Below are 25,216 nucleotides of genomic sequence, written 5' to 3'. Positions count from 1 at the left end.
AGATTTCAGCCTTTACGATGGGGTTATTTACCAACTTAGAAACTTTTTACAAACTTTGGTTTGGAAAAAGTTTCTACTGTACTTGTCCGTTGTGCAGTGAATGGCTTTTGAAAACAATCGGTCGATCATTGAGAGGCAATGAGGTGTTATCATGCCAACTTTGTTACGTGATATATTGCTACAAAAAAGGTCCTTATCATTGCATCTTCGATGAGGTCAGATTTTACGATTTGCCGGTCGAAATGGCGGATACCAGCGTTCTCATATTTTTGTTTGTTTTCAGTGCTGATAAATATGCCTAAGTCATGTATCACGAATTTCGCTCAATAACCTCAAGGTCTTTTTGAATTATTTGGTCACATTTAATCCCTATTTCTTATATTCAATGTAGATTTTAAACTTTTTCACGCGATATGATTTTTATAACTAACATGTACAGTTCACTGACTGTTCACATGTCGGCTTTAAGACCGAGACACGGTGAATTGAGATTTTCAACAAAGGGAGTGTAAAGCTGTCGCGTTAGCAGTTTTAATACTCTCGCAAAGTAGACATTAACCAGTAGCTTTTATGTTTGTACACAGGCCCGTAATAACAAATGGTCTAAGTGCCGCTAAGCTCCGCTATGCCTGCAAAAGAACGTAAGTAAAACTCGGTAGAGTTGGCCTTCTTCGGGCCTAGGATTTGATAACCACCAGGCACGAGTTCCTTCCGTGATCAGCATTTCGACCAATCAAAATCGATCAGATTTCTGATTTAGCAGACGATATCTTTGCGCATGTGCAGGAGGCTAGAATGGTTTAATTGAAAAGCCGATTGGTATTCATTGATCGGGCGTTGAGAGAGTCGCACGTTTTGTGCTGCGTGGAGATGACACAATAACAATAGGTAAACTTGGATATTTTTCGAACTTGACAGCTCTCGGCTCAGTCATGAGTGCGCCAGATACTCTCCCATACATTACAGCGAGAACACCAAGGACCTCCTCCAAGGGAAGCAGTCCCGTGAGTAGTACAGCCGTCATAAAGCCTCACGAGCGACCTGCCCTCATCTCCTTGGCAATTGAATCACCCATCAGTTCTCCCGGTATGGACCACCGGGAGCAGAAGATGAGGAAGCCGTCGGGGATGTCGGCTGGGAGTACCACGTCGAGTAACAAGACCCACAGCAGTCAGGGAGTGGGCTATCTCAAGAAACAGGACCGCACGAAAACGTGGTGCCCAACGTCAACAGAGCCAATCACGAGTTCAAAAAGTGACGATCAGAAGTTAGAGACGTTGCCGGAGGGACAGGCGACCATGGCGAATGACACTACTGGTCACGTGTCACCTACACGTAGACAGAGAAAGGCACGCACGGATGCTGCATCACAGTTTTCCAAGACCCCCAGCAAAGCGACGAACCTCTCCAGACGCAGCGTCTCTACGCAGGATCTGTCTTCGATAAAACGTGACAAGAACAACAGTGAGACGCCCCGACAGAGCAAGAAGACGAAACTACAGCGTTATAACTCGGATCAAAAACTAACAGACATTACCGGTAATCGAAAAAACAGTCACAGTACGCAGACGAATTCGAACCAGCGGCGGTCATTGGGATATTCTAGCGGTGACCGTGATACGATACCACATTCACATTCCCGGCGGACTAGTAAACGGGAATCAGTACAGAGTTCACAAATGGACGAAACAGGTGATGATGCTGGTTATGATTCCGATGAGGGCCGCCAGGATCGCATCATACAGTGGCTGATCGGCGTTGAAACGTCGTGTGAAGAGCGCCCCCCGGAGCCAACCATTGTTGACACTGGTCCCCTACAAACTGATACCGCTATTCACATAGTGTATGAAAGTCAGAAGTCACAGCAACCTATAAACTTGTCACAGCTGCAGTTGAACGGGAAATGACGCAGGTCAACTGCGAAAGCTCCGGAAGTGGCGTATGTCGTCTGAAATGCGTTCTTCGTTGACATTATGCAAAATTGCATGTTGATATTTTGACAATGTGTACGTTTTCAAATAAGCATTCTGTGATAGAATCGTCGGCCAACGTTGGATTCGTCGGTCATGATGGATTTAACGGACATGTTGGATTCGGCGGCCATTTTGGATTATATTTGAAAGGCAGGTGGCGGTCAGAGTCACCAAGGTAAAGATAAAGGTCGATTAGAGATGTTGACATTGACTTTCATTGTGTAATTTGTATTTTTACTTTCACCCTGTCAGTCGCAGCCATTTTTGTCCCAGAAATTTGCATATTAATCTGTTTTTAGTCACAATTTATGACGAATCCCATCTTGCTTAATAAGCACGGGGATCGTATATGGCGAACACCTCTGCAGGCAAGATGACATGAAGCTGTACCGCTTTTGTCGAGGTTCTGCTTGGTGAGGGGTGATACCTATATTACATTTGCTTCACAACAACATCCAAAACAATATTTGTCACGTTAACCCTCGCCATGGTTTCGACATCATCTCACTATAAAGATGACAGGACGAGGTCTAGGGTTGAGTTGAAGAACTCTAGGAAAAAAACTTAGTTTTTGTCAGAATCGTTATCAAACGAATATGACGATGCAGTTTTTAACCATATCAAATCGACTATCGAGCATATTGTGACACCATGAAACAACAAATATTGAGTTTGAACAAACATTGCCGAATAAATACATTTCTATTTGACCTCAGATCCAAAAGTGCAAAGTGAAACTCAACAGACTGAAACCCACATGAATGTCGTTTGCAGTGAAAAGAACAGAGTAAGCAATATGATACCTTGTTAACGGGCCAACAACTTCCAAATTAGAAGTCTTGCACTTGGCGCTAAGTAGATGCCGATAGATAACATCAAATCGTTGAGCAAGACTTCTCATTTTGTGTCTTCGAAGCAGTCATTCCGGTACCTGTATAATACGTATTGAGGTTTAAGGTAAAGCTAAGGACATCTTATCACCCAAAGTGACAAGGGGTTGGGCGTGCATGTAAACATGTCACCCTGAAATGACACTTTGTAAGATCATTGATACCCATTGTGAGATGTTCCGTTGAAGAACTGCCACGATTAGGGTACAGTGAGTTGGCCTATATCGAATTATTCCGACTTTATGAGCGGTCAATCAGACCGTGAAAGCAATAACAACGGTATACGTCATTCGTGTCGTGTTTGCAAGGTTCCTTCAACAGCTGTGATTTCTACTAATTGGATAATAACTAGGGTGTTGATTGTATTGACATTCAGATCTGTTGATGTTGTTGAACCAGTTGAACTGATAGTCCTGCTTTCAAAAACATCTCCAGGTCAAGTTGGTCAATGAATTCACCCTGAGTTTAGGAATGTTACAACAAATCTTAAGTTGGAATTTCTCGTTTTTCTTACACATAAGATGTGTACATCCTCTGACCACCTTAAAGAGAACTTCTCACGAGTATGCTGTAAACCGTGGCGGTTTCAGTTAAAAGTTAACGTGAACCTTTCATAATGTGTTGTCAGCCTGATCCTCTCGCCTTAAAGGGAGATTCTCAAACTGTTATCAATCATGTGACATAAGCCAACTCGGTGTCTCCTATGCCAACCACAAAACAAAATCATACAACCTTTTCGGAATCGAAACTAAAATTAGAATACGACCTCATATTTGACTAAGTTATCAAAATTCCGAGACGCTTTTCAAGTTTCCTATGCCTCCAGGCCCTTTAGTGTGTCTATTCCTATCCTAATGCAAAAGCAAAACATAAAATTTTATGTTTTCTTTGCCCTCAAACCTCAAAAATAGACTTCAAGTATGCTAAAACACTTGAAGTTGTATGTTTTTTAGGATGAATTGGTTGTTAAACAGGCCCTTGACCCCGTCCTGTTATCGAACATCCGATCACTGGGTCTGAGATTTGACCACACATTTGACCCCCTTCTGCTCCTTGCTAGTGTATAAGCAGTGGCCATAAACAGAAAACAAAGCCTAAGAAAGTATCGTAAGTTCATAACATAGGTCTATTTTTGGATATGTTCGTGCAAAAATTTTACTCTAAGTTTCGGCTTCATTTGAGATGTTCTGAGCCATGCAAATTTGGCAATTTGTTCCAACGTAACCTTACCGGATTGAAAGGGCACGTTGTACATACATCGTTTACTTCTTTTCCAGTCGAATAGCCAAATAAATCAACTATTTAACTGTAAGTGAATTCTCCTGACCAAAACTTGGCTTTTTTGGCTTCCCCAATCTAAATGTGAACTACAAAGGCCCTGTGACTGCATGAAGCATAAATGCAGGGACCAGATTACCAACTAATGTAGGTCACAAGGTAATGCTTTCGAAACCAAGCATATGTCTTTTGTTTTCAATCAGTTATGGCCGCCTATTATCCAATATGGCTGCGAACAACGTCCGCTTCGAGCGCACACGTCGCCATGGTAACAGTTGACCAACAATGAAGTTGTTTTTGATTGGTCAATAAAACACCGTGTTGATTTCAAGTGTGTTCGTGAAGCTCCCTCTGTGGCTTTCCTGACTTCCATAAATACTTTAAAGTCTGTGATATTGTAAAGAAAGTGTAGTCTGTGATATCATGACCGTGATGTTCTCGCGCAAAAGAAGTTTGAGAATTTGTCAATGATGGCACATCACACGGTCACCTGAATAAGTAAATGTTCAGGGTCACCCGTAATGGTTACCTTGAATAGTAAATGTATGTGTCGAGTTGTGTTTTCTAGTCTTGTCAATCATGTCAATAGACAGAAGCGATAGGTTGTATTCGGCTTTGTAGTTTGGGCAAGAGAGAACAGACGACTAGTCAGTTTGCTACAGTTTGTTCAGCACGGAATATCGAAGTGTCGTTGTCTTGTATTCTCAATAATTCAAAAATTGAAAAGCTTTTTTTTCTTCAATTAACATGAATGAGAGTACGAGACTTTAAAACTTTGGTGTTTCGAGATTTTATTTTGGTGCAGATTTTATTTCGTCTGCCATTTTTGTATCCCAGAATCCTCTCTTGTCGGAGATGACGTTTTCATATTTTTGCCACTAAGCCAGCAACGAGTATAAAAACATCAAATTCGAGTGCATGACAGCGGCTGGGTGGTCTTAACTTTTGCCCTGTGTAAATGTTTCTTATCTTCGCTTAAATATTTAAAATACATTCTTGACCCCTATTAAATGGTCTTATTAACTCATAAATCCTAACTCTTATCTCTTTGGCATTTCACTCAGATTATCGTTCCTTTGACCGCGATATCACTTCTATCTGCCCAGGTTAATAACTTTTTTTATTATGATGTGGACTTCAGTCCTTTAAATCGTTCCTTGTATGAATTGAACCAGAAGAAACAGTCTGGCATAAACAAGCGGACTCGGTCCATTTTAAAGGCATAATGTTTTATAATCGCCATTGCTGTTTCTATACCGTGGTGTATCTATCTTCTATCACGACGAAACGAAGCTAGTCTTCGCACGATGTTCGCTTTACCATGTTTGCCATTCCTTATTTTATCATTAACCGTTGAGTTATTTCTCAAAGCACACTATCATTTACTCCCAGCACACGATTAGCGTTGACATTGGTTCCAGTAGATTCACGACCTGAGATGGAAGTTGTGAGGTGCTATCTAAGATTGTCAAAGTGTTCCTTAACCAGAAACAAGAGGTTTGGAGTGGTTTATTCTCGTAAATTACTCCAGCGCAAAAGGTGTTTACTAACTATCGTTTACTTTACTTTTGCACATAACCGAAAACTCAAATCAACTTGAAAGTCAAACACTATGTTAGAAGAACTTGTAGTTTTTGTTTCTCGTCAGGGTTAGTTCACTAGTTGTTGTTTTTTAAATTCAATTTCTTTACTTTTGGTATTAAGTAAATTGTAGTTTTCAGATCTGGAAACATTTGCCATTTTGTATTTATTCGCCCCAGTACAAAAGTGCTTTTTTTTCTAATTCCGACTGGCATGGTCAGTTTGCATTTCTGTCCACCAGAACTTGTGTGAGGCTTTCTGATTGGTGGAAATTAGTCGGCAGCACCTTTTTAATCAAATCATGAAGCCTGTAACATATCCTTAGGGGCAGTTAAGATCGCGTGATTCTTCTTTTCAATAGGCTTTCTTTTGCAATACATATTTTGCTGTTGTTCATCCGTCAATAACAGTGGCATTCAACCAGTTCCAACTGAAATACAGAGGCCCTGGTTTCAGCAATGTTGTTCGTTTTTCTATTTGAGATGATAGTATATATTGTATGACTTGTTCCCAGTCCAGATTGTAGCCTCAAACCTTCTGGAGAAAACAATTTATTCATGAAAAGTTCCAGACCAAGAAATGTTTTCTCCGTGAGAGAATCTTGTACCGTTCAGATCATCGTGCTGGGCCTGCTGTCCTCAGGGCCCAGAACACTTGGGTCGAATTTAAAATATAAAAAACGTAAACAAACTCCAGACAAACCAACTTTAATACAAGCAACGCTGTCTTATTTGTTGTAAGTATTCCATGATCGATGACAAGTGTTGGTAGACCTAACGCCCATGGCGAATGGTAATCTGAATAAACCAAAGCAAACCTCACCCCGGTGACATATTTGCATGCGTCACTGTATGAAAATGTACAAGGATAACAGTTGGGACGAGATTAAAGTCGTTTGCTCAGCCTACATCCCCGGGCATGTTTACAAATGAGCTAAAATGTTCGCAACAACTTGTCCTAAAGTCTACAATGTGAAGAGTGCATTTTCTTTATGAAGATGTTTTTGTTGAACGTGAAAAAAGTGTCCAGCCATCTTACACTTAAAGTGAATGACGTCATCAAGATGATTTATATTACGGAACGTCTGATGAAAGCACATAATGCCAATCACTCGGACCTTTTCAAATCTCACGCCTCTTGTACATGCGTTCATAATGGGTCATTGTTTTTTTTTCAAAATGAAGAAAAAAGAAATACATTTCATGTTGAGAAATTGTGCTAAGCCTTCTCTATCGAATGACAATGATTTCATTGTGGAGATGCAAACCAACCGAAAAATACTCAGGTGAAATTTCAATATCGTCTGAGCGATAACAGATTGAACGTAATGCGTTTGTTGGAAGAGCGGAGAGGTAGCTTGTTAGTTTATTTGAACTGTTTGTTTGTGTGTGGTGAATGTTCAATGTTCTATTCAAGTTATCAAGTTATCGCTGGACAGTTACCTCGTATTGGTTCATTAGGGTTCAACGATTCCAGTCAATGTTCTCGTTATGAAATCATTGGTTCCAACTAAAGCTGTGATCACAGAATAAACTCATAGCTTTGCTAATAATGTGAGACGTGTATAATGATGATGGTTTACTTCACAACAACATGAGCAAGTTCACGTTGGGCTTCCTTTCAGTCACAAACGCCCGACCACCAAACGACCAACTTCACTTGAAACATGATATACACCCAGCGACTGGTGTCACTTGACTGCACAAACAACAGGTTTATTGTCGAGACAGGTCACACAGACGCTCTCGTGTAAAAAAAAATTCCTCGAGTGGGTTCGAACTCGGAACCTTCGTCACTTGATCCTTGCCGTCTTATCCACTGTGCCATGAAGCCGTTATGGTCAATGTATACATTTTTTCAGTTTTTTTGGTAGTCTTTCATACTCTGAGGGCGATTGAAACATGGCTGACCGGTCGTTAGTGTTTTCTAACTTGACCGTTGGGGTTTTTATGCATGCATATCAGCTTTAAAGTGATACGTTACAAGTCGCAACTGGCGTTAGCACGGCTTACATGTAACAGAACTAGTTCTCACCACCAACCAGGTTGATATGTAGGACGTGACCTCGTCCTCTCTGACATGAATACATCCCCTGTCGTCTCACCTCAGTAGACACCAGTAACAACAATACCACACCAATTAATCGATAGATCTTTCTCAAATACAGCCAGCATGACGGCTAAGTCCCATTCGTATACATGTTACAATCATTTATCAAAATGTGTCCAGGGCTGTGAATGCGGAACCCTGGTATTTGTGGTTTATGCACCACTGGCCAAATCATCCTATAAATCAGTTGAAGATATACGATCTGTTAAGTATATGATTTGAACTGACACGGAATATATTATAAACAGAAGTTCAAGTGAAAACGCACGTACTGGGTAAATCTTCGATGGCATTTTAGAAAGATGCGGGTTTTGGAAAGATGTTACTTAGTGTAAAGGGTAGGCAATCTCCGGACGAGTTGAGTTGAAAAAAGCAATCCCACATTCTTGAAACAAAGTTGCTACGGGCAGGTACTAATCGGAGATGTTGTCACATAGAAAGAGAAAATCCGTAACATTATGTGGTTAGGATAATTTATCGTTATTTATTCATATAGTTATGATTGGTCGAACATAATCGGCAATCAAATTGTAGAACTAGAAAAAACTGTTCTCCTGTATATACCTTTGGAGCGGGTTAGATTTGACCTAGATATGCCCTTACGGGGATGTAAGGGCCAAATCACCCAATGACAAACATAAACCCTGGATTTGTGTTGGCTTTTTGTGCTTTGGTAATGTAATACATGAACTAATAAGCTACTTAGTTGTTCAGACGTCTGGGCTTCGCTAGCGACACAAGCCCATGCACTGTAGGCATCGATACCAACATTTAAAACATTAAAACTGGTCGTCTGATATATCTTTCCACATGTGTATGAGAGCAGCCCCTTCCTTTAGCCATAAATCATGTTGACCAGTCCTGTAGTCCTGACACTTGGTAGTCATTAACAACAATGCAGCCTTAATTTTCCTAGCAAAAGTGCATTACCATATGAAATGAACACACAGAATAGATAACAAAGGCCTTTGGTAATGTCCATTGTGTGAAAGGCTCATGTTGGGAAAGGGTTCATAATTAGTTATTGCAATGCCGAAATCAACAAATCACGAGTGTTTCCCTCTTCCCCTTGAGGAAATAAGATGTCACAATGTTTGATCCAGCTTATTCATTCATAGCGTGTGAAACATTATTTGGTGGAGAAAAGCTTTAACACTCCTGCCTTTGTACAATGGTTTTATACATAATCAGTGTACAAGGACTTACTCAAGCCAAGCATACACAGTGTCACAGAGATGTATACATTTGTATCTCTTAAAGAATATCATACAATGTCATATACTTCACCAGCTTATAAGTTTTCATTGTTGGGAACGACTGTTTTAAGATGATTATCTGACGCATTAAAAACATGATGTCAGGTTCGAGAACTTTGAACAGTTACAAATGGCGAAAAAGGGCTAGTAAAAAAACAACTTGTTACCATGACAAAGAACATTTCATGAACATAAATGACTGCACTATCATATTTTGTTTCAAAAACAATATTCTAAAACTATCGACCATGTGATATAAAAAAAGAAAAATTCTCGGGCACAAGTGACCGACCAGGCACGAGTGAAAGTTTTAAAGACTGAATAATCACAAGTCGTTTGTTATGAAATCAGAATTATAATAGAAAATTCATTATTATAAAATGGTTGTGTAGCTTCAGGATGCGAAAGGCCTTAACAGTTGAGAGAACTTCATAATGTTTCATTTGAGAAATCATTTTGTAATACAGTTTTGCTCGCTAGTGTTGCGATTAGGAGAGGAATGTGAAACTTGATTTCATGCATCAATACTTGGTTTAAAAACTGGCCTCGATAAAGCTGGGAGATCAAATAAAGCTTGCTTGCATATTCACGTTATGTAATAGAGACCACTAATCATAAACTACAAATTGGGAATTTATCGAAAGGACTTGTTCGAATTCATGCGTGAATCATGATACATGAGTGCTTATAGTGGGAATATCAAAAGTTTGTGAACTTGGTGAATATACGCCACTGACGAAAGGTAGTGATGATCTAATCTCAGATAGGCAAGGGATAACGTTTGTGTATTGCAAAAGAAAACATTTTTCCTATCATAAGATTAACGCGAATAACTTGAATATCTTTTAATCTGTAATGAGTATATTTCTCTTAACTATGTGCTATCATTTGAACTTGTAACCATGGAGACAGCTTGGTGTTTGGCTTATCTTTCCTGGGTCGAGGGTGTTATATTTCTATGTTTGACCGGAAGTGCAATAACCTTTGCGCATGAGTTTTTATCTTCTTATTACTGGCGATGAGCCTCGCTTTCATTTTCGGTTATATTTCTAGTATTTGGACACTGCTTGATAAAATCAAGCATAAAATGTAATATTTGTAAAAAATGTAAGTATTGAAAAAGAAAACGCACAAAGTGAAAGTTTTTTTACCATAAAACTAAAGCTAAAAACTTGTACACAGAACTATGCCCAATGTGTACCGTATAGCTAAAGTTATAGGGAGCGAGATGAAGAGAGAAATTATGTCTTCTGGGTTCGTGATTATGTCATATGCAATTTTCTAAACTTGTCCCTAGGACTCATTTGTGGTCAAAGTAAAGGTATGACATGTATGTTGTGACATATCCTGGGGATGGTTTATTGACTTGCTTGGGTGGCGATACAAATATTGGCATTATCTCGAAAATTATCATTTATTTTTATTCGAAGAATAAGAAGGATTTGAATATGTAATTTATGTTAAACATGGCGGTGTTTCCTTGTTTATTTAAAAGAGACTATGTGAGTAATATTTAAATAAAAATGCTGAAAAAAATAATAAAAGAAAACGAAAGTATTTAATGTGTTAGCTTCTTTTTTTGTGTTGATATGTGTAACACATAACTGATTGAGTTGGAATGGACTGTTAAAGCGAGCATCACCTGCATCGACGCCAAAATGATTTCATTCGGCATTTAACGGATACGTTCAGGAAATCTCCGATTCCCTTTGGGGATGACGGCGTGAAACAGCGGCGGCATTACCGGCACCGGTACATATCGCATCTTTTGGCAAAGCACTTAACCCTACTTGCTTCTCACCACCCAGGCCTCACAGAACAGCATCCTCTCCAGGGGTAGTAATACTCTCAGTCGCTTAATGCTTCGGAAAACGGAATAAACTCCAAAGATAGCTTAGTACCTAAACACCCCGTGAAGTATGTCAGTCTCGCGCTATTGCTTATAACTAAATTACCACAGGGACGTGGGTGTTCACACTTCATATGTAGAATAAAGAGGACCCTAGGATTCGGAATCGAAAATAAAACCCTTGGGTGGTCTTATCAGAATCGTGTGTTGACACGTTGAAGTTGCTCAATTTCACATAGTTGGGGACCGCTGGGATTCGAACCAGCGCAAAAAGAAAAACCAATCGGGTCAGCGCCTCAGACAACTGAGCTACCGAAGTACAGTTATTAAGGGGGGGGGGGGTATTAACTAACTATACGTACATGTACCTAACGTTAGGCTTGTTTGCCACCCCAGATGGTCATTTTCAGTCAAACACGACGTTTCTTAGGACTGATAAAAGTGGTCATTATCCATCAATTACACAGTCAGTTTTAAATAGTTGTTTGCGGGACATCATGCCGCTCTGTAAGTTCCTGCTCGCGCCTGAACTGTCACTCGCCGTCTCTGAAGTATGGTAATTGCACAATTATTTCATTTCTTTAGTTATCTCATGACAGCGTGGTCCTGGCTATTCATGGAAACTCCATGGTTTGACGACGAAGATTTTGTGAATCGTTCATGCATGTTTGCTGAAGAAATGACATTAACAGGAACTGTTCCTGGAAATAAAAGTCAAACACAATGTTAAGATAGTTCCCTTCTGACGAAGCAAGGCGAAAAAAACCTGCTGTTCGGTGAAATGGAACTGTTGACTAATAAGTTAAGAAGTCTTCTGTCACGCTCACACCCTAGAGCTATTCTATAAGATTATAGACAAATGAATGTCATTGTAACAGAAACCTTGGTAATGACTTTTGACAATAGAACTTCGTCACTGGTCAAACTGTCCAAGGAACTGGAAAGGAAAACTAAAGAGGAAATCTGCTCATCATATGTGACAATGGAAACTTGTTGTCGAGGGCAACCCAAAAACAACATGAGAGGTTACCCCAACACAGATCATGGTTTCCTGTCACACTGGTGTGGAAGTTACAATAGTCCCCTGGAGAATGAATCCTCCACTATTGTTCAATGAGGGAGTGAGACCCTTGGCAATGGAAAATACCCCCTCCCTGCCCTAGGGTTAGGATGATGCCCCCTCCCTGCCCTAGGGTTAGGATGATGCCCCCTCCCTGCCCTAGGGTTAGGATGATTTCTACTAATAGCACACAAGATTCATGCAAAGACAATTTTCAATTTCAAGAGTGATTTGTGATATAGAACAGCTGTGACTTATCACTTTGATTGAACTATGAATAGCATACACGTGGCCTCAGCAGAGGTCAACGATGTTTAATCAATTTGGGAATTGGTGAGATGGTATTTTTGGATGCCTTTGGTACTTGATGTGGAGTGTAGTCTGATCAACAAAACATGAGATTTATGAGGGAAGAGGTACGAAAATAAAACGTTTCCCGGAATCATGCTTGAAATTAAATGGAATTAGATTGAAAATACGTTTGACCAGATTTCATGACATTAATGTCAGGTGGCCCTTCAACCTTCTGAACCCGTTACTTCTGCTATCTTACCAAAACTAGCCCCAGGATTGCAGACATGTCGGTCACAAGTGGTCCACACTTCCATTGAAATGGAAAGTGTGCAAAGGTGAGGTCATAGACCAATCAAATCAAAGAGGAAGAAGCTATTTTAAGGCTGTGAATATGTTTTGTTATCAAGTACGTCAGGTCAAGAGTTGTCTTGATATCGAGCCAGAACTGTGGCATACTCGATACTCTTGATCTTCTCGGCTGCTGGCATGACCTAACTCTCTTCCAATCTCCCCATGCTCTATTGGCCATATAAGTGCACCCTCGCTCTTGTCCTGCCAGAACTCCGCGGTGGTGTTCACAACATCAGCTGCTGTGACATCCAGGTCCCCGGACGCACTTTCAGCTATAAACACGAAAAACTGTCACCATTGCCAGTAATTCCCTCTCAACAGTCTCGCCGACGTAATAGTGTACTTCTTTTTCTATTGCTAAAAGCAACACTTACTGCATTAAACCAGGCGAAATACCACTTTCTAGTGTGACAACCTCAAATATTTGTAATACGCGTAACAAAAGAGAATTGAGGCTTTGATAGCCTGGTTTTGTCATCATGGTTTGAGTTTGCCTTGCAAACCATGCCAACATTCTGCAGCCAATGCCATTTCCTGTTTCACGGTGTCTGTTTGACACTCGCTGATTTGCCTAGAGCTGCACGGACCCAATACAAATAGCATCACTAGCCTGGAATATGCCAAGCTCAAATACACTCACCAATGACCCTTGCTTATACAAATACGACAATATTGAACACTAGAAATCAATCGTAAAACATTAATGGCGTATAACGATAGTTCGATTCTCTTTGATGTACAGTAGTTGTTCACTTGGACCATTTTTTAAACATTTTGTTAACAGACTTAAGCATGTTTGAGAGAATTAATCAGTTCGAATCTGCTAAGATTACAACAATTCAGTGTTCATTCCGCCGAGATATCTTTGTTCATCTTGGCCATCTAATCAAGTATGGCTGCCAAATGACAAGAAAATATCTGATGATTTATTTGGCTTTGCCAGTCTTCCTTTTTAGGATTCAGTCAGAGTCCTTGACACCAATCAGCAAGACAAGGTCAGGTCGTGACCTCCATGACAAGGGCCATGACGTCAGCCTAACATTGTCACTTTTATGACTGTTTACATTTGAGAGTTTCATGAATCGAATAATTTGGGCAGGTGTGAAAATATAGGTGAACTTAAAATAATATCACGTCTTGCTGTAAATGAGGCGAGAATGTCGACAGGAAACCAAGTTGGTCGTTTAACTGGTCGGTACCGCAGCGGGGTTAACTCAATATTATTCTTAGTTTGTGTCAGAAACGGTTGCTTCAAGAATTTACTTTGGTTGTGCCGGTTTCATTTTCTCTGCATTGGCATGAAATACTTCAATTAGCGTGACTGGTGCGCCAATGGGACTTTCCTTCATTCTGAATGGGCCTCAGTGAGCGTGGCGAAGGGTGTATATCGGGTCATAAGTGAGGACACACATGGCCACCTCTTTAAGCAGCCTTCTGTCACCAGTTAGAAGCCATGGCGATGCTTTCAGTGTCGAACAGGCACAGATGTCTTCTGATAACTTGTAAACATTGCCGCTTTGATTGATCTGGGAACACAGAGAGCGGTTGCACATCAGTTACGACTCGACTTTAATCGTGAATCACATTTCATTTCATTTCATTTCATTTCAATCGATTCAACAGAACTGACGAAAGTTTTCCTGTCCGTGCACCTGCACAAGGACATTTTAAGTTCTGGATCGGTGCGCAACCTCTGTAATGTCTGCGTCCCTCGACCGTGATTGATTTATTATATGTCTAGCTGTGGTTTTATTACCGATGACCTAATAGAGGTTTTCACTGGCATGTTATGTAATAGGCCTTTACAATGGAGACTTTAATCTGGTTCACAAAAGAAGGCCAACTGCTGCGTTCATGTATTCATGTCGTGGGAGTCATACCTTTGTACATGTGTATGGAAACAATACATAACAAGGACACAAGTGATGATAACAATGCCACGTTGAAAGATTCTGATAACAACCGTGATTTGCAATTCGTGAGATTTGCGAAAACTCACTGCTGCACTGACTCACGGTGACACAGTCAGATTAAACTGAATCACGATGCCACAGTCAGATCGAATGAAATTGGTTGGACTGTGAGCTCAGGAATGAATGATGATCTTGGTTTCTGTTGTCGAATATTGGGCGGAAACATTTTGATCTGGAATTGTTGAGAAAAAGCAGGCCCTACTTTAAAAAAGGTTGAATATTGGTGACTTTGAAGACATGCTGCTTGAGAATGACAAGTTGTTTTGCACTATGTTGCCAGTCATGATGGCGTACAACTGTATACTCTGCTAATTGGTCTTTCGACCATTCATTAAAAACAACCTGAATAACCGGTATGAATAAGTCATGAAGAATTCATTCACGAAAGGTTTCCACCCACCTGGTGAAATCAAACACCATCGCGGCATGCTCAACAGGAATTTACCTTTAATTAACAGTTAAGTTTGGAACGCGAAACATGCGTCGGGGTCGCGCACCGGGAGAGCCGGATTGCGCCAGATTGCAATACTCAATTTGGGGATTGGATGTTACGTTCACCAGTTATTTATGGCTATGAGGAAAATTCGATCAGACATTGAGACCATAGTTGCCAAGAGTATGTGGAGTTCAAAACATTTGATTGAAGTGTGGAAAGGAAACTGGCAGATATTAAAGTTTATGAGAGTTGGCGGCCATTTTGGATTTCTGTCGGCCATATTGGATTACTTAACAAACCCTTTGCCTTGAAAATACAGAAAATGTCACATGAAGGTGAAGCGTGTGAAAACCCAACTGTAGGCATTAACATTAGGCCAATGATAATCCTTGGACACACTGATTAAAGCGTAACCTGCTATCAAAAGTGAGAAATTTAATCTAAAAGGAATCTCAAGTGTCTCAATCACGTTGTCTGGATTATGAAACATGACTTGGGTTCTGCTATTGGTCAAGATAATGTGATGAAGGTCATTGAACACGTTGTGACGTCACACTGCAGCGCCTGAGAATCAATCATGCGCTGATCGCCCTCACTACCAGCAATCTTCGGTAGTATAGTGGTAAGTATCCCCGCCTGTCACGCGGGAGACCCGGGTTCGATTCCCGGCCGGAGAGAGTAAATATTTTTCGCATTTATTTTTTTCAACCTGCTTTTAACGAAGTGTGTGGGGTCCCACATAAAACAAGCTATTCATTTCCTGGTTTGTCTGGCGATTGTTCCTCCTGTTAGAGACTTTGGCAGTGTCTCGGCCGAGCTAGGGTGGCTGAAAGTTATCTCGGTGTGTCGATTAATGGCCGCTGTGTCTTGCAAGTGCTTGACTATCTTGTACCGTCATTCATGAAGCACAGGCAATATTAGTCGTCGAGACCAGGCTGACATATCATCAAAGCTGATCATAACTCCTACGGCCCCCTCTCTCTAGTTTCACACTTCATTACCGACCAGCCTGGCAAAAATAGCGTTCTAAGTTCTGAAAATACAAGCGCTACAGAATCAGGTTACCCCTTTCTTTATCATAACTTAGCACGGATTACAAAAGTATGCTACCCTAAGCTATAGTTTTGTTCGGACATGTCAGAATCCGGGAACTTTATCTGTTCTAAAACGGACAAATAGGGCAAACTTGTAAGCTGAACTAAAACACAGGCATTTCAGTTTTGACGGGTATCACAAAAAGCCATGAAGATCAAACAACCATTCCCACTACGCTAATCATAAATCAATGGAAATTATCAATCGATTTTTTTTTCTAAACGAAGTGTAGGCCCAGTGTTGATCTATTGTATGAACGCCTAATCTCCAACATTTCAAAATGTTGCATCTTTTGTTCCTATGATATTTTTAATTTGCTTTCAATTGAATTGGCGGAGTTCATCATGAATTGTCACCTCAAATGGATACCTGAGGCACTTTATGGGGAAAAGAGAAAATCGTGGAGATATCATTAAACCGCTTCGAGGATTTCCGAATGTCAGATCCCAAAGTGGCGGCTCGAGGAGGTGATCTGGCACGCGTTGGTGTCCAGGTGTTTTATTGTTTCAAATGGTTAATTAACAAGAAGGAGAACGATGCAGTGCCTCACGGGTGTAGTGGCAGCAGCATTCTTTACCACATGAAGGTTTGGCGTTCGGGCCAACCTCTACCAGTTCAAGACAGGCGGACGGAAAATAAAATCATATTTATTGAGTCACAGGCGAAATGTGTTACTCTGTGGTTTTATAAAAGTGCTACCATTAAATGGAACGACAAGGAGCTGGGCCGAGTTGTTTAAAACGAGGTTGGTCCCAGAAACTTTATCTTGATGTTATATCCTTTAGTCAAGCCGCTCTAACATCAAGTTAAATTGAACGTCAAGTGAGTGAGTGGCGGAGGCTAGCTAGTGAGTGCTAAGAACCCCAGCAGCGCCTGATTTCCTGACGATGACATAAATTGCATATAATCGTTCACCCGATTCAGTGGTGTCAGTCGATGGTCCTTAGGTCGATTACAAGTGTTGTACATTGTATACTTTTCGTGCAAAGGCTTTCCTCCGCATAAGCGCCGTTCACTAACGCTGCGTACAATACTGATACCATGCTACGTGACACGTTTATGTGGATGTTTGCTCTCAGTGATGATGTGTGTTCGCACTCGGACGGCAAACCGCCACGTCTTTGGGCTAAGTTCCAATACAGACGAGATTGTGTTGGTCCGTTTTATGAGATGGCGACAAATCCAAAGCTCTGCCACGTTCTTGCCTTTATCATCATGTAAATAGACACACCTACTCTTCATAAAGCTCTGCCACGTTCTTGCCTTTATCATCATGTAAATAGACACACCTACTCTTCATAATGTGACGTCGTGTTGGCACTTCTCATTTTCTATCTTCTTCCTTTGGTATATTTCCATGGAATGCGATGACCTGATTTTGCACACATTTACCAGGCATGCGATCTTTTCACTGCTTGGATGAAGTCCATCGTGAAATAACAAAAGCCTGTCGCATCATACTTTATCCCACTAAGTACAAACCTTACCTTAGAGTGTTTGGCTTAGAATACTATTTTTGTGTTCTCTGAACCCCTCGGTGTCTTTCCATTTCGCCCCTTCCCACTTCGCCCCTTCCGAATTCGCCCCTAAATTATTCCCATTTCGCCCCTTTTTTCCATGAGGCCACATAAGAAATTATACTTGTTTTGCTTAGTCGTGGGTCTTAGTTTTCTTGCAATTCTAGACACTCTTCTTACAAAAAACTTCTCAAAGGAGCTAAATATTATACATAAAAACGTAGACCGTACGATGGCGCCGCCTGTGTCTGTGATGCTTGCTTAAAGCCGAGTTGAAAGTTGTTTAAAGCCCCAAACTAACGTCTATTAATAGACGATGCGGATTGTCACGGAAAAGGCCACAGCATTACATTTCCTCGTCCGAAATAAAGTCATCATTCAGCCAGACTTAGGTAACAAAGTGGTAATATCTCACGTGCTGTGTGCCGTCCTCTGCGTCATGATGGATGGTTGCACTGTCATCAACCTGTGGGCGGAGGAGGACGTGTTTGTCTGTCAGAGGAGCAAGCGGAAAGGCACCTGTATGGAGAAGGGTGAAGTGTATGACGAAAATGGCATTAGAATGTTTCAAGCGAAGGTAATTATGCGTTGGAGCCTTTCATCATCATCTTTATCACCATCAGAGCATCGTGGATCACTCCCTTGCCAAACAGGATGCCTTGCTGTTCAGTAGCAGGCCAGACTTTCAGTCCTCTTCTTCGTCAGCTTTTACTGTTATTGACCAGTGTGATAGGTGTATAGCCTCTCCGAAAGAAAGTCGAAACATAGAAGATTCCTAGAGTTTATATTTAGGTTTTGAGCAGTTTAATCATACCGCTCCGGAGGTAGAGTAGATGTGAGAAACGTTACTAGGGCAAGAGGACTTAGAGGTATCGAAGGTCAAACGATGGAGTATGGAGGGTGCTTTGTATCAACACAGGCAATTGAGTGTCATATCTTAACATCATGCAACAATAGTCGTTTCTTTTGCAGCATAATTTGGGTAGGTACCGTATGGGGCCGAGATTTACAGTTATACCCCCTATCATATTAGCCAGGACGAGTGACACGTGCTTTAACCAGATTCTATCCGGATATCTTATAACCTCTGTCATGTTTCATGGCAGCCTTGTAACACCCTATGACATCATCATTCACAAATACCATTGGGAAGACTACACGATGAGGCTAACATACAAGTGGAAGATTTCGACGCTAGGGGAGCTGCATATCATGGATTTTCAATCGGATGAATACCCCACTGTAACGTTGATGTTAAGGGCCGGGAAATTTGAACTCTACGACTTCAAGAAGGGAGAAGTTGTCGGGCGGATTTTGTTACCAAACTTCTGCTCCGTTACCCCCACACTTCTCACTTATTCCAAGATTATGTATAAATGTGGGAGAAAGTTTTGGGTCTATGATTACGAAATTGCAATTACTACTAACAGTATGTCTGGCAAGAAGGAATTGCTCATGCATCTCAGGAATAAGAGAAACATAAAGCCTCACCTGAAAAACGGTCGAATAAAAAGTGCCTTTTTTTTTCTCGAGACAGATTTCACCTGGCTTTATCAAGTTATTCCTAAACACTACAGCATCACCCTGCACCACATCTGGTCAAACTATCGCATATTCACTGCCCATAAACTAAACTTTAAATGGCAGAGACTTTTTTCTTCACTACATGATTATAAATCGTCGCTGTTGATCTTTGTCTTTCATGGATTTGTTACAACTGATGGGTTCGAAGTGAAGTGTGTCCCCAAACAGGCCATTTCCCCGAAAGTTGTTTGTAAAACCCCTGTTGTTACCTTGAGAATCCGACTTAACCTGAAGGTCCGCCGAGGTGCCTCCACCAATATGCGCATTGATCAACATGGCAATGTGTTACAGTTGATCCCTGCAAAGATTCTCCACAAGGGTCAGAAGGTCAAAGGTCACAGAGTCATTCATTTCTATTACCCAATTTGACCTTTCCTAAAGAAAATATGAAATGTTGAGAGCCAGCCACGTTCGTTTATAAAGTAAACCAATATAGGATACAAGTGTTAGTTTTTCGCGATATCGGTGAGTGCGCAAGTCATCAACTGAATTAGTCCAAAGTGCTTGGGGGACATACGACTTATACTAGCAGACGCCATTCCCAACAGACAATGTGGTCACCAAGTAAATCCAGCCTAATTCGATAATTTCATAGCTATCTTCACTGTCTGCTCATTTCTTGACGATTTTCTAGTTCAGTCCTCCAATGGAATCCACAGATGCTCTGCTGCACCCAACCACCCCGGAATCAGTCACACGCCCACAAGCGTCCTCTGCAGCCTCACGTGACGTGACATGGCTGTCATTTTCATCGCCATTTCCGTTCGCATTGCTCCTTCGGCTTGAATGATTCTCCAAACTGTCACTCGCGGCTGGAACTGCTCGCATTGATGCAAACTCCTCTCGTTGAGGGCGTGCCCTGTTGTCGTCGGTACTTTTTGGCCGAAGTTGCATAGTCATGGAAGGCGGTGGTGCAAATCTCAATGGTCTGCGAGATTCAGCGGGAAACCGATTCTGGTCATACGTTGAGAGTCTGCCGACAATCTCGTCTATTTTTGTGGAGGCGTTCTGTCGCGTGAGAGGCCTGCTTTTATATTTACATGTTGAGCCTCTCGACGTGTTCCCGCGAGATTTACCATTGTTTCCGCGTGCCAACCTCGCCACCATAGCACTGACTTGTTCCGAGGTGTACTGCGCTTGTTTCTTGACAGGGCACGAGATTGGCACATAAACGACCTGCGGTACTCCCTTCGACTCTGGTATCCTCTGAGGATCATACTTTGCCAGTCTCTGCACTATTTCCTTCATCCGTTTCTCAGATAGTTTCGGAACTCTGCGCCAGGAGTCTTCGATTTCCGGTAAACGATACGATCCATCTCTTGAGCGGGATACGCTGATAGACCGAGCTGAGGGTTGTTGATTGAGTGGTGACGCCCTGATGCTCCTAGGTTCCCACCCGGAGTAGTCCTTCATGCAGAGGAACGTCCTTGCCCGGGCCTGCTGGTGCGTCAGGATGCTGTTTACCAACTCCATATCTCCTTCCGGTTTTTCGTACCAGCCGTGGTTGGGCAGGAAGTTACGTGGCACGTTCCTGTGCAAGAGGAGGTGGGTACAGATCTTGCTGGTTGGTTTCACGGACTTGTAGCAGTGGTTGAGTCGGTGGCTGCTCCAGGCGATGGGTCGCACCCCCGTGTGTCGATGACTTGCCATTACCTGAATATCAGAAGGAAAATTACCTATTACTTACTTTTGACGCACGATGTAATAGACAGTCTTGCTAATCGGATATGGTAAGTGGAAGAAGGTGGTCAAATGCACTTGCCGTAGAGCTCATTTGGTTTTTTGCCCCTTCACAGGAAATGGAAAAACTTGCTTTCAAACACCTACCTTGCACTAGCACAATAACTCGCAGATGATTTTGATTATTGGAAATATGCGTGAAATGACTTCGGATGCATGTGTTCCCTGCGCGCGTCTCCTCTGGGACGTCAAGATCATGTCAATCGGTCAGGTCAGGTCTATTAAACAGGTCTTACACAGCAGGGTCTTGAGGGATTATCAAATGTTTAGCCTCCTCAAGAAACACTGTTGAAATGCCACACCAATATCACGTTTGATGGTACATTGGTTAGACCTACCTGTTGTTGCTACAGCCGTACCTTCTAAGACATGGCGAGACTGCCGACCAGTTCTAGTGACATAGTCTCTCCTAATGACGATAAGCCTTGAACCCCTCCCAGGGTATTCTCAGGGGGTTCCCCCCTTAAATCTTATCCAAGTTAAATGTTTACTAACAACCTGCTCATTAAAGCGCCAATGTATTGAAACCTGACTACAGGCTATATCTCTACATTTGTGTTTTCCGCCGCGATTTGCGATCTAAACGCTTGCTTTCCGCAGGCTCAAATTGACTTGAGACCCTAGTTCGACTGTCATTGTTGATTAACATGGACTAATGAAACTTGTGGTCGGAAAGTAGAATTTTGCTTTTATCATATTTTTATTTTATAAATATTTTTTTCACTTGGTTTGTTTTTTTTCTGCTCAAAATGAAGAAACATCATCAGTCCCAAAAGTTATTTGTCTTTGAAAATTTTTCTAAATTTTGAACTTATAAAAAAATTCAACTCTGAAGATGGCACCACAACCCAGATTTAACCGAAAGTACTTGACAACCTGTACTTAACAAATGAAACAAACAACACTTCATCAGAAAATTGTTTATTGTCAATGTTTGGTTTTTTTCTAGGAACATCAATGTACATTTATTAAATCTTGTTGATGAATAACAAAAAGCACTTCAGGCAGTACAGAACGAACTTATTATTTAGCTTAACAAAAGACAACAATTTGGCCTCGCTAAAAACTTTGTTGCTAACTTGTCTTAAACTTTGCGTGGTATCCTGATCTGGAAAGGTAGAGCATGCGAATGCTGATGAAGAGTCATAAAGAATAGACTGTCGGCTCTGTCTTTTCTGTCTTTTCTGTCCATCACATATCTGAGATGAATGAGTAAATCGAGGAGGTGACCAGCTGAATGCTGACATCAATTGGCTGTAGTGCCTTTAACTACACATCAGACCACTCCATTCGGACCAAAATCTACCAAATCAGAACTCGGGACATTTTGATTCTATGATGGTCACTAATTACCTCTTGTAGGTGTAGGCTGTTTACGAGGCTGAATGCTCTCTGGTTACAGGTCGTATATAGCACTGGTTTCACAAAGGTCTGTTGAAAATAAGCACTGGTTTCACAAAGGTCTGTTGAAAATAAGCACTGGTTTCACAGAGGTATGTTAAAAATAAGCACTGGTTTTACATTGCAAATTGCCTACATACACATAATTTACACAAATAAATAACCAATAAATATTTCTTCACAAACAACATTTTCACAACAAGATTGGGAGGTTACAAAACTATTTACAATCTTTACAATTCGAGCCACAAACTGGCCCGCTTCTCCACTTGCAGAATTCAGTGAGGAGGGGTCTACGCTCATTCCCCAAGTTAAGCTTGATGTCCTTCCTATTATTCCAGGAGACCAACTCAGAAACTCCACCCCCCCCCATCCACAGATGACATTTACGAGAGCACCTGTTCCCAACTGCGGATGCCTAAACGTAACAACATCCATTGCAAACTCTCGAGGACTGTATGTACAGCCTGATGGAACAAGCATCAAAAGTACCATGTCCACCGCTATCCCATATCATTCATCATCATCAGATGATTCGCCAGCAGTGAATAAGTCCGCTGTTTATCTTCTGACTTCTAACACTCATAGCTAATCAACCTTGTAATGGTTCTTTACCTGCAATGCAGAGATTAGCACACACAGTGAACAATGCCTTACCAATTCTTGTACAATGTACTTTGTTTAAGTCCTTTGTCCTTTCTTCTCCACCTTGTTTACCCTTGTGAAGAGCCCCTCAACCCCTCAGCTGAATCAACCAGACCTTGAATAATCTCTTCCCTGTCACGATGTTTAATTTAACCCCCATTACTATGGTACACATGGCTTACAATTCATCACTACAGTTACACCTGATTGATTGATTCCTTATCTGAGACCCCGCAAAGAGGGAAATGCTCATGCCCCTGAAATCGGATTGCAAGGCACCTTCAGAATTGCACCATATCCACCTCAGAATGGCCTTCGTCTTTCCTTCTCAATTACACGCCTTGTCAAAAACTTCCCCAAAGTGTCTCAAAAGTGTTATTATAAAATCGTCACTCTACATGTCACTTCCTACTCATATCGTAATCAGTCTATCAGGAAGAACTCCTCATCAAGTCCCTACTCATATCGTAATCAGTCTGTCAGGAAGAACTCCTCATCAAGTTCCTACTCATATCGTAATCAGTCTATCAGGAAGAACTCCTCATCAAGTCCCTACTCATATACGTAATCAGTCTATCAGGAAGAACTCCTCATCAAGTTCCTGCTCATATCGTAATCAATCTATCAGGAAGAACTCCTCATCAAGTTCCTACTCATATCGTAATCAGTCTATCAGGAAGAACTCCTCATCAAGTTCCTACTCATATCGTAATCAGTCTATCAGGAAGAACTCCTCATCAAGTTCCTACTCATATCGTAATCAGTCTATCAGGAAGAACTCCTCATCAAGTTCCTACTCATATCGTAATCAGTCTATCAGGAAGAACTCCTCATCAAGTTCCTACTCATATCGTAATCAGTCTATCAGGAAGAACTCCTCATCAAGTAATGTTGTCCGTTTTTCTTCCGTTGACGGTTTTGAAGACGATTCACCTTGGCTGGTGTACTGATCGAGCGGAAATGTCTCTGACTTCCTGTAATAGATAATCAATCAATCAATCAATCAATCAATTAACCAATGTGACTTAACTTTCCGCAGTAGCAGCAACTTGCGCTCAGTGCCACCTCCCCAAAAGAAACGGCAACTGACTAAATCGGTCTATCAGTTTCCGATGACATAAAGGTTCTCTGGTTCGACACCACATAAGTTACATCTTGACCAAACTTGAGTCCAACTCTGGCTTGATGGAAAACCAATGAAGTTCCTAAAGTGATGGCAATACACGATCAATCACGGTAGTTATAAGAAATGATATACTGATTTGTGTTTCATTATTTTGGGTCATAAAGTTCCAATTCCCCAAACTTTCATCCTTAACAATATATCATTTTTCATTCTACTGGCCTTAGAACTGAAACAATACAAACATGGGCTAACTAACGACGAGAATATTGGCACTATGATTACTGTCATAAATCAAATGTAATTGGCTGACAACTAATATGTATCGGACACTTTGATTGGCTGTGTCTTCGAAATCAGACCGTCATTTATCAGTTGGCGACATGCAATCGTTGATCAAAAGTCGCTGGAAGTGTTGCGCTAATTTCATAAATGGCTGATTGATACTGTTGTGACCAAAGTGATCAGTCAAAAACTACAAAACAAAATGATATGACAGTGTGTGACGATCTGTTTTCACATTGGAAAGCTTGCGGACTGCATTGATGCTGATCGACATCTTCACCTCAGACGCCTGGTACAGGGCAATAGACGTATGAATAAAGGGATACTAACCCCATGAGTGGGGCTTCACGTCATGACAGTACACTATTCAGGCCTGAGCTTGTGCAAACCAGAGTAGGTTTACTTACGAACCGTCAACTATCTAAATGTGTGGTCCAGATTTAGATGGTCTGGGTGGAGCGGGGAGGGATGTCTCTCTCATACTTACTTAAAGCTAACACAATGGTCCGGCCAGAATATGTGGTTCTGTCCGTAACTAAATTGGTCGTCGCCTACTAATATCTTGGCCCATGTCTCTGTATTGTACGGTGGTGCTGAGCCACCCTGGTCTGCCGGGAGGGCGTCTCTGTGGATGTGGGCGTGGAGGGTGGTGAGGTTATTGCCATGCATATAAAACTGGAAAGGAAAAAAGATGACATGATGTCCATTCACGTAGTCCTATGCCCTCATGGGGTTTCCATTGTGATGCGATTGGGGACTTGATGTAAATGCTTTCA

General features: G+C 41.4%; 3 protein-coding genes and 1 non-coding gene across 10 annotated transcripts in view; 3 read left to right on the top strand and 1 right to left on the bottom strand.

The window, feature by feature from the left end:
• The first annotated feature begins 932 nt into the window (after positions 1-932).
• LOC135503389 (serine/arginine-rich splicing factor 11-like) lies at positions 933-1,907 on the top strand. The gene has a single exon (XM_064796948.1). The coding sequence runs from the start codon at positions 933-935 to the stop codon at positions 1,905-1,907; it is 975 nt and encodes a 324-aa protein (XP_064653018.1).
• A 13,748-nt stretch (positions 1,908-15,655) lies between these two features.
• On the top strand, positions 15,656-15,727 carry Trnad-guc (transfer RNA aspartic acid (anticodon GUC)). The gene has a single exon. It is a non-coding gene; the product is annotated as a tRNA-Asp (tRNA).
• An 837-nt stretch (positions 15,728-16,564) lies between these two features.
• Positions 16,565-19,615, top strand: LOC135502909 (uncharacterized). Its single transcript, XM_064796097.1, has 3 exons — positions 16,565-16,890; positions 17,830-18,239; positions 18,635-19,615. The coding sequence occupies exons 2-3, from the start codon at positions 17,979-17,981 to the stop codon at positions 19,613-19,615; spliced, it is 1,242 nt and encodes a 413-aa protein (XP_064652167.1). The 5' UTR covers positions 16,565-16,890; positions 17,830-17,978.
• A 2,276-nt stretch (positions 19,616-21,891) lies between these two features.
• The window catches only part of LOC135502910 (clavesin-2-like), a 36,553-nt gene continuing 33,228 nt past the window's right edge, over positions 21,892-25,216 (bottom strand). For all 7 annotated transcript variants that reach the window (XM_064796100.1, XM_064796104.1, XM_064796099.1 and 4 more), the window contains 2 exons: positions 24,928-25,115; positions 21,892-24,006 (listed from right to left, as the gene is read on the bottom strand). In XM_064796100.1, coding sequence (XP_064652170.1) covers positions 23,889-24,006; positions 24,928-25,115 — 306 coding nt within the window. In that variant the 3' untranslated portion in view covers positions 21,892-23,888. The remainder of the gene's footprint in view (positions 24,007-24,927; positions 25,116-25,216) is intronic.

The sequence above is a fragment of the Lineus longissimus genome, chromosome 19 (genome assembly GCF_910592395.1).
Source record: "Lineus longissimus chromosome 19, tnLinLong1.2, whole genome shotgun sequence".
Taxonomy (NCBI): domain Eukaryota; kingdom Metazoa; phylum Nemertea; class Pilidiophora; order Heteronemertea; family Lineidae; genus Lineus; species Lineus longissimus.
This window is presented reverse-complemented; position numbering and strand designations above follow the sequence as displayed.

Bases quoted from the DNA above. Each gene is read 5' to 3' on its own strand.
- LOC135503389 (XM_064796948.1), top strand. From the start codon at position 933: ATGAGTGCGCCAGATACTCTCCCATACATTACAGCGAGAACACCAAGG.
- LOC135502909 (XM_064796097.1), top strand. From the start codon at position 17,979: ATGCGGATTGTCACGGAAAAGGCCACAGCATTACATTTCCTCGTCCGA. The intron at 18,240-18,634 runs GTAATTATGCGT...TTTCTTTTGCAG, and splicing joins TTAGAATGTTTCAAGCGAAG to CATAATTTGGGTAGGTACCG.